This window comes from Electrona antarctica (genome assembly GCF_951216825.1).
Source record: "Electrona antarctica genome assembly, chromosome: 14".
Taxonomy (NCBI): domain Eukaryota; kingdom Metazoa; phylum Chordata; class Actinopteri; order Myctophiformes; family Myctophidae; genus Electrona; species Electrona antarctica.
Window position 1 is genome coordinate 39,752,635 of NC_136795.1, and position 9,705 is coordinate 39,762,339.

Sequence of the window (9,705 nt, forward strand, 5' to 3'; positions counted from 1 at the left end):
AAACTGGACCATACCATCACCTGGAATATACCATTCAAACAAGAGATGAAATAACACAAAACAACCACAAGGTGGTGCATAAGTCTCAACTAAAGAGGTCAGGTTCCAGCACACTCCCCGCCTGGTATATTAATTTGTATACCATTATTACTATAACAGAATAAGTATCATTACTTTTCACCTGACAAGAGAACAATCACTTCTGACACAGGCCTAAGGTACACTTTGGCAGCCCCTAGTTTAACAATTTTAACATAAACCTTGTAAACACTCTTGTCATTACTGGCCTTGATAATGAGCCCTCTACTGGCCACTCATTTTGCTACACCTGACAGTCTTTCAGAAGGACAACATCATGAATGTTGGGTTTGCCATCACAAGTGACTTCCAGGGGGAGAACTTGTTACATCCGTTTGACCCCTGTTGCTGTTTAGTGACCCGAGTATCATGGGCCATCGCTTCAGGCATGATTTCGCCATCACAGTCTGGACCAGGGTCGAAGGTTTTTGTCTCTGTATTTTTTCCTGTATCCTCCAGGTGCAGGAATGTTGGGCCTGAGGACCAGTTAGTCTGCTGTATATGAGCTTCCATGAGTGAGCTACTGTTGGATGCAAACTTGTGTAGCTTGAAACTGCTGGCTGCTAACATCTGATCGGTTCTCTGCAACAGGCTGACTGCTTCAGCTTCCATAGATACAGAGGCATGTCCATCATCCATGTACACTTCTCTGTCCATATCCAGGAACACGCTATCCTCCATGGACAGAGCGGGTTCCTCTTCATCTGGAGTCCTAACATCTCCCAAGCTGTTTGTCTCTAGAAAGCACTGGGACATTTTGTGTGGCTGTGGTGCGTCGGGACTGCATCTCTTCTTTACTTGAATTCTGTTCTTGCAAGGACTGAGCAAAGTTGTGCGTTCGTCGTGTAGCACATTTGTTTTGAAGATGCTTACATCTGCTGGTGTGTGAGCTCCACCCAAGCATACTTCTTCTACTATAACCCAACCCAAATCTAGCCGTTGTGCATAAGGGGTGTTGTGAGGCCCATTAACCTGGTCACGTACCTTGTGTACACTTAAAATATCTCTGCCTAAGAGAAGGATGATTTGGGCGCTAGGGTCTAATGCTGGCATCTGGTTTGCTGCTTGTTTCAGGTGGGGGAAATATTGGGCAATGTCGGGTGTAGGAATTTCTGATTTGTCATCCGGCATCATGTCGCATTCAATTAGAGTGGGAAGTTTTACCTGAGTTTTCCCATCAATGGACTGGACAGTGAAATTGGATACTCTCCTCCCTGTTGTCTCCATAATGCCTGAGCATGTTCTCAGAGCGTAAAGGGTTGAGTCTGGTACTGCTTGCTGAGCATCAGGTGCTGTATACTGGTTTTGATATTGTGTCATGTCTTCTGCCACTGCGTGGCTCTGTACATACTCACTGGTTCTTTGCACTGGATCTTGAGTGGCAGATTCAGTGAAGTCTCTATTGGGCTCACCCTCCAGTTCAGCTTCAGCTGCAGCCTCGTAGACCTCTGCCTCTGCTGAAGCTACCACTGCTGGATCTTGAGTGGCAAATTCAGTGAAGTCTCTATTGGGCTCACCCTCCAGTTCAGCTTCAGCTGCAGCCTCGTAGACCTCTGCTGAAGCTGAAGCTACCACTGCTGGATCTTGAGTGGCAAATTCAGTGAAGTCTCTAATGGGCTCACCCTCCAGTTCAGGTTCAACTGCAGCCTCGTAGACCTCTGCCTCTGCTGAAGCTACCACTGCTGGATCTTGAGTGGCAAATTCAGTGAAGTCTCTAATGGGCTCACCCTCCAGTTCAGGTTCAACTGCAGCCTCGTAGACCTCTGCCTCTGCTGAAGCTACCACTGCTGGATCTTGAGTGGCAAATTCAGTGAAGTCTCTAATGGGCTCACCCTCCAGTTCAGGTTCAACTGCAGCCTCGTAGACCTCTGCCTCTGCTGAAGCTACCACTGCTGCTTTCTGTACCTGCAAAACATGTAGTTTGGCTTCCACGTCTGCTTTCTCTCTCATCATTTTGGCTTCCACGTCTGCTTTCTCTCTCATCATTGTTGCCTCCTTTTCTGCAAAGGAGACCTCTGCCCGTGCTGCTTGAGCCTTGGCTCTGGCTCTGGTGGCTGCAGCACTGGCTGCTGATCTGCTGGAGCGCTCTGAAGCCTTGCTGGAGTGTGCTGAAGCCTTGCTGGAGTGTGCAGAAGCCTTGCTGGAGTGTGCTGAAGCCTTGCTGGAGTGTGCTGAAGCCTTGCTGGAACGCACCGTAGACTTGTTCGAGTGCACGGACGCAGCTCCGGTGTGCACTGAAGCATTGTTGGAATGCACCGAACCATTAGAGCCGGAAACGTGTGACCTGGTTACAAAGGTCTCCTCCATCTTCTCTGGGAGAGACATACTGGCTATTTGCTTACTTGCAGCTTGGCCACTTCAGGTTAATGTTAAGCATGCAGAGTGTCAATCTGTAGACAGCTCCCGTTTGTCTTTGTCCTTTGTGTGGTTGTCTTCTTACTATTCTGTCCTCGCACTTGCGTGTCTGTGCAAAGCTAGACAGATAGCGTACAACTCCAAGTAATAAAGACGTTTCTTGAGAAGAGTAATCTTTACTGTTGATTATGGATTTTTGTAAGACTGCAAAACAGAAACAAACAAGACATGGTTCTCAGAAAACACTCAATGAAAACATGAAAGCATTACACACAAACAAATGAACAAACCGCTATCTAGTAACAATTAAGCCACCACCAAACATTTGTTCACTACTGAAAACATGGCTGATGCAATCAGACTCCTGTAGCTACCATGGTACATGATAATCTGTAGACCAACATACACTACTAAATTGACTAGTTCACATTACTCTACAAACATTTTCTTTAACAGTTTTGCATTATCACATTTGAGTTTACTTACAGACATATCTACACCAAAACACATAACGTTGGAGAGCTGTGGAGAACACTCTGCTGCATGCTTGCTTCTCACATGACAATGAGGGAATGAACTAAATTGCTTTCAATTTCCCCTGACAAACCTAAACTGGAGCATACCATCACCCAAACTGGACCATACCATCACCTGGAATATACCATTCAAACAAGAGATGAAATAACACAAAACAACCACAAGGTGGTGCATAAGTCTCAACTAAAGAGGTCAGGTTCCAGCACAGAATGCTTGCAATGGATTCAGAATCATGAAAAACCCCATGTTTGACATGTCACATGCGACAGCATAATGACATTTTGGGAATTTTGCCTTGTATTGGTTGGTAATGGTACCCCAACTTTCAGCAGCTGTCACAAAGTTTCCCAAGGGAGTTGGTTTGGAACAAATGTATATGTGATAGTATAGACATCTTTATATTATAAACACATTTGTGAAGAAAGCTAGTGGTAAGCATTTGTTTTTGCAGGTTTGCCACAGATTTTGCTACCTTTCTCTTATTGTAAAACTGGAGACTGACATTCAGTAATGGGTCTTATGATCAAATCCCCCTTCCCACCACCAACCCCCTAGTCTCGTGTTACCAGACTGTTGACTCTCGCAATTTACCAACCCCCTAGCCTAAACCCTGGTCGCAGGCACAGCCAAGGACTGTCTAGTCACGTCTTTGTCCTTGGGCACAGCCCGGAAATACCGTAGTAGAAGAAGTTACTCTGTCCGAGTGTCCGGTACATTGCTTTATTAAAATCCCAGCCTGGAGAATATACTTTTTCCTAAGGTCTAGCAGGCTTTGTTTTGGTAGTAGCTCCCTGGTTTTGTTTATTTTCGGGAAATTCTAAACCATCGCACGACACGATAGTGGGACATTTTGCCTAGAGAGCAGCGGAGGCGGTCTCCACTCTCCACAGAGCGCTAGTAAGGTACTCGCTATTCCGTTTTTAAGCCATATGTCTTATGTAGGCTACTGTTAGCTCTGGTCCATAGCTCTAATGCGTTGCATCGCATTGATTGAAGAATGTATTAACAGTTTGCAGAATTACAGTACATTTCAAGCACAAACTCAATACAAAGGCTGTTAACTGTGAGTGGACGACCCAATTAAGCATTACACTTGTTTCCAATAGGGTCCACCATGTTCAAATCATCAAAACATTTAGAGACGTACAAATAGACACTTCTATAGACAGAACAGGAATTCATCATAAAGGAGGTAAAAAGGTAAAAAAAATATATGCTGTACAGTGAGGGGAAAAAGGGGGGGGCGGGGGCATTGGAGCTATGGACCAGAGCTAATGTACTGCTATTCGCCCCAGTGTAGGGATGCAAGGCAAGGGTAAAGACAAAAAACTGATATTAATCGGTTTTTGAGGGTAAACTCTACAAAACATTGTGCCCACTAGATGGCAGTATTAAACCACAAATGGCAACCTGTTGTTGAACGAGTAGAGGCCCTACCATGTGCACCCTAAATATTTGAGCGGCCACCGCATGCATGGCTTTGTGTGTTTTTTTTGCATGGATTTGTGTACTGTCTACTGTGTAATTAGCCCTGGTCCAGTGCTTACAGCGAGTGTCAGAGAGAGACTCGCTGTAAGCACTGGACCAGGGCTACTGTGTAATGTGTATCCTCCATGACGTCATGTGGCATCTCAGTCAATGCCAAAATAAACGTGTGTAGCCTATATCCGCACAGGATACTCTGACAAAAGGTACAATGGCTATTTTGACAAGTACAACAAGTATTGCATAAATCAGTGGTGGTTCTCAACCAGTGGTCCTTGAGGGGGTTACAGGTGGTCCCCAGCTAAATTATGGAGAGGTGGTAACCAAATGGACCCTTATTAGATCTTTAACTCTTGAGAGTGTAAAATGAAACCAAATGGACCCTTATGGGTAACACATCCACAACAATCAAGCAAGTTCCTGGCCAGAATGGTCAATATATCAAAACAGAGAAGAGTATTATTCATAATTTCATTGTTATTCTCGGTTTGTAAATTCATCAAAGATTACTGATGAAAACGACAGCTGAAGAGTCCGTCAACAGTCCAGGTGCGTGCTTGTAACAGAGGCTACGTCTCCATTATATCTCTTACCCAAAAGTAAAGATACCATTTCATTGTATTATTTCATTAGTCGCAACAGATTGCTGTATGCTTGTTGTATACAAAGGGTGTGCAGCTTGCCCCAATGCATTTCCAATGGGAGTCACATGGTTTGACACAACATTTGTGTTGTATGAGGGGGAGGGGGGGAGTCGAAACACAGCCGGAAGCCATACAACAGCTTGTAGTCCAAAATGTGGACTACAAACCATGTGACTTCCATTGGAAATGCATTGGGGCGGCCATGACACTCACAACATTCATACAACAAGCATGCATCAATGTTTTAAAGGTCTGAGTGAGGCCATAATGTGGCCCGCAGGTTAATATCGGAATACTGATATATTATTGATTTCAGCTGTTACAATTCCAAACATGCAAACATAACCTGCTTTAATTACTTCATCTTAGTAGCTAAGTATAGATTGTCTATTTTTGCTACTCATGTGTTGCATAGAATGACAAAGTAAAGCGTTCATTCATGAAAAAAGTTAAAATACAAAGATAAGCGGTTTCTGCCCAACAGTAAATGCAATGTGGCCCTCTGAGTACGTGTGGAAATATAGTGGCCCTCTCCATCATCAAAGTTGCCCACCTGTGTTCTAGACAACCTCGGGTTTCCAACAGACCAACAGTTACAGTACATGCTCCTGTCGGGAACAGGGATGAATACCTAACAATTCGAAGTTAGAAAAACATTTGGCAAGGGAAAAAATCCATATACCTTACCAGCATGGTAAACAATTTTTAATTTAAGCAGACAGTCTGTGTTCACACTATTCGGAGATTAAAGCTACAAAATTGCGTCCGAGTAAGTACCGTAAGTTGCCACTTTTATGGTGTAAACTTGAAGGCCTCGACACACAGCTTAATTGATAATACATAAGAGGCGGAGACCCTGGTCTTCATTTGTTGCAAATGACCATATAAATACTATATAAATGCTATTTTTACCTATGCATTCATCACATACATACAGTAATCTGTCATTGTTTTCTTTCTCAGATACCTGTTCTGCCCTGTCCTCAGTGAAACCAAAACATCTCTGCTGTGACCAGTGCGGAAGAAACTTCACCCAAGCGTCTCATTTGAAGGCACACCAGAAAGAAGCATCAATGTGTTACCATGTTGGTCCCAGTGATCAAGTTATACAGAATGGACCCAGTCATCAAGCTATACAAAATAGGTACTGTATCTCAAAAAATAATTAATCTAACATTACATACTGGTATACAGAAGATTATTATAGACCCTTTTCACTGAGTGTCTGCGGACATTTGATGTTTGCTTGATGTAAAACACAGCTGAAGGTAGGCTATTAAGCACTGCTCAATTTATTTTCATATACATGCAATTCTTTATAAAAAGCGTAACAGGTGTTGATCAATTATAAATCAATATATTTCAAGTGTGACAGGGCCTTTGCAGTGGCCGCCCCCTCATTGTGGAACTCACTCCCAGCTCACATCAGAGCTGCCCCCACCTTTGAAATGTTCAAAAGCACACTTTAAACCCACCTTTTCAGACTTGCTTTTCCTACATATTTCCCCACCTCCACTTGGTCTGCCTACCTTAGTTTCTAGTTTTTAACCTTTTAATTTTTTAACTGGTTTATTTTTCTAATAAAACTGTTTACTGTTTTATGTACTTTGGGTGCCTTTAAAAGCGCTATATAAATTGTATTTATTATTATTATTATTATTATTATTATTATTATTATTATTATTATTATTATATTACTTTATTTCCTATTTCTCACCTGAGCCTCATATTAAAAAAAAGAATGTATCATGTATCATGCCATTTTGTGTTTGTTTATAAAAAATAATGCATACAATTTATATAGAGCTTTTCAAGGTACTCAAAGTAGTTTTACAGAACAAAAATAATAAAAACTATTTCATTAGAAAAATAAACTAGTTTTCTTTCTCAGATACCTGTTCTGCCCTGTCCTCAGTGAAACCAAAACATCTCTGCTGTGACCAGTGCGGAAGAAACTTCACCCAAGCGTCTCATCTTAAGGCACACCAGAAAATCCACACCAGAGAGAAGCATCAATGTGTTACCATGTTGGTCCCAGTGATCAAGTTATACAGAATGGAGCCAGTCATCAAGTTATACAGAATGGAGCCAGTCATCAAGCTATATAGAATAGGTATGTCAAAAAAGAATTAGGGCCAGAGCACTGCACTTGCAAAGATTCTTCTTCTTCGCAAAAATGAATGGCGGAGACCCAGAATTTAATTTGTTCCAAATAAGGGCCTTTCTCGGTAGCCTGGCTAATAAGCCAGGCTCAAATCACACTATCGTGTGCCGTCAGGCAATTATTTTTTGCCAACGGCTGATTCGGTCTGGCTTATTAGCCAGGCTACTTTCTCGGCCCCACCCCTCTCCCATTGTTTATATTGTGTTTAGTATCCAAGATGGTCGCAGTACCAGGAGGAGGTGGGGCGGAGGTGAGCGGGCGGGGTCGACATATGCCCTTACTGGGCTGCATTCAAGACACTTGCCTTGTGTCTGACACCTGACTTGTGTCTGAACACAGCTTTGATGGATGTGTTCTGTCCCCCTCCACCCCATCAAACAAAATGTTTGGTCAAACCATATGGGCTTCCATTGGAAATGCATTGGAGCGGCCATTAAACACAGACACAAGACAGATACAAGACAGGTGTCTTGAATGTGTGAACGCAGCCCAGTAAGGGCATATGTCGACCCCACCCGCTCACCTCCGCCCCACCCCCTCCTGGTGCTGTGGCCATCTTGGATACTAAACACAATATAAACAATTGGAGAGGGGTGGGGCAGAGAGGCCCATATTACCAAATAAATATATAAATGCTATTTTGCATATGCATTGGTAATCTGTAATTGTTTTTCTTATCTCAGATACCTGTTCTGCCCTGCACCCAGTGAAACGGAAACATCTCTGCTGTGAAGAGTGCGGGAAAAGCTTCACCACAAAAAGTAATCTTAAGAAACACCAGCAAATGCATTCTCGAGAGAAGCCATACAGCTGCGACCAATGTGGGAAGTGTTTTTTTGAGTTAAGACACTTAAAAACTCATCAGCTTATCCATACTGGAGAGAAGCCTTTCTACTGTGACCAATGTGGGAAGAATTTCCGTCATTCCTACACTTTCAAAATGCATCAGCGCATCCATACTGAAGAGAAGCCTTACTACTGTGAACAATGTGGGAACTGTTTCCGTCATTCCATCTCTTTTCAGTATCATCAGCGCATCCATACTGAAGAGAAGCCTTTCAGCTGTGTCCAATGTGAGAAGAGCTTCAGAACACGGTCTAATCTTGTGATACACCAGAGAAATCACACTGGAGAAAAACCTTACAGCTGTGACCAATGTGGGAAACGCTTCAAACAACAGCCACATCTTAAGGTACACCAGAGAACACATTCTGGAGCAAAGCCTTACTGTTGTGACCAATGTGGGAAATGCTTCACCCAAGTGCAACATCTTCAGAGTCACCAGAAATTACATACTGGATTGAAGCCCTACTTCTGTGTACAATGTGGAAACAGTTTCCGTCATTCACACACTTTAAAGATTCATCAGCGCCTCCATACGGGAGAGAAGCCTTACTGCTGTGAACAATGTGGGAAGAGGTTTCGTCAGTCAACAGAATTAAAGACTCATCAGCATGTCCATACTGGAGAGAAGCCTTTTTCATGTGAACAATGTGGGAAGAGTTTTCTTACTTCAAATAGTTTAAAGGGTCATCAGCGCATCCATACTGGAGAGAAGCCTTACTGCTGTGAACAATGTGGGAAGTGGTTTCGTCAGTCAACAGAATTAAAAATTCATCGACGCATCCATACTGGAGAGAAACCTTACTCCTGTGAACAATGCGGGAAGAGTTTTCATACTTCACGTAGTTTAAAGGGTCATCAGCGCAGCCATACTGGAGAGAAGCAGTATTGCAAATAGGCAAATAGGCCATAAATGGCCTACTAGTGCGCAAGCAGAGCGTGCAAGTACTGTAGACTGCTACAAACTTTCAAATCTCAGCCTCTCTGTGAAAGAACGTTTGCAATATTGAATTATTAGGTTTAGCTATTTGCTACGTACCTTGCTTTTGGAGGAAAAAAAGTAGTATTTTGACTGGTGTCAGATTACATACATGTATACATAGGGGCATTACCTTTAGTCCACCCAACACTGAAACATGTCATCGTTACGTCACCATCGATAACCAATTATACCCTGGCATTGGTACATATATTCATCACGTCATATGCTCATATGTCTATATATATGTATTATGTCTATATGGATGTATATGTAATTTCTGAGTTGGTTAGTGGTATAATGTGGTTACTCAGGTGGTTTGATGCGTATGTCCCTTTAATCCACCCGACACTGAAACATATCATCATTACGTCACCATCGTAAACCAATTATACCCTGGCATTGGTACATATCTTCATCACGCCATGGGACATACGCTTCGTAGCATGAGGGAAAACATACCTGCACGGTCTGCTTCCGTATGTCCCGTGCCAGCATATGACGTCATATCATATGCTGCTAAGGGACATTGGTACATATCTTCACCACGTCATGGGACATACGCTTCGTAGCATGACGGAAAACATACCTGCACGGTCTGCTTCCGTTTGTCCATGACG

The 9,705-nt window shown here is 43.0% G+C and overlaps 1 protein-coding gene across 1 annotated transcript; it reads left to right on the forward strand.

The window, feature by feature from the left end:
* The first annotated feature begins 3,735 nt into the window (after nt 1–3,735).
* On the forward strand, nt 3,736–9,204 carry LOC306937326 (uncharacterized protein). The gene is made up of 4 exons (XM_079521020.1): nt 3,736–3,872; nt 6,063–6,243; nt 6,991–7,212; nt 7,947–9,204. The coding sequence occupies exons 2-4, from the start codon at nt 6,183–6,185 to the stop codon at nt 9,002–9,004; spliced, it is 1,341 nt and encodes a 446-aa protein (XP_079377146.1). The 5' UTR covers nt 3,736–3,872; nt 6,063–6,182; the 3' UTR covers nt 9,005–9,204.
* Nucleotides 9,205–9,705: the final 501 nt, after the last annotated feature.

Bases quoted from the DNA above. Each gene is read 5' to 3' on its own strand.
- LOC306937326 (XM_079521020.1), top strand. From the start codon at position 6,183: ATGTTGGTCCCAGTGATCAAGTTATACAGAATGGACCCAGTCATCAAG. The intron at 6,244-6,990 runs GTACTGTATCTC...TTTCTTTCTCAG, and splicing joins CATCAAGCTATACAAAATAG to ATACCTGTTCTGCCCTGTCC. The intron at 7,213-7,946 runs GTATGTCAAAAA...TTCTTATCTCAG, and splicing joins CATCAAGCTATATAGAATAG to ATACCTGTTCTGCCCTGCAC.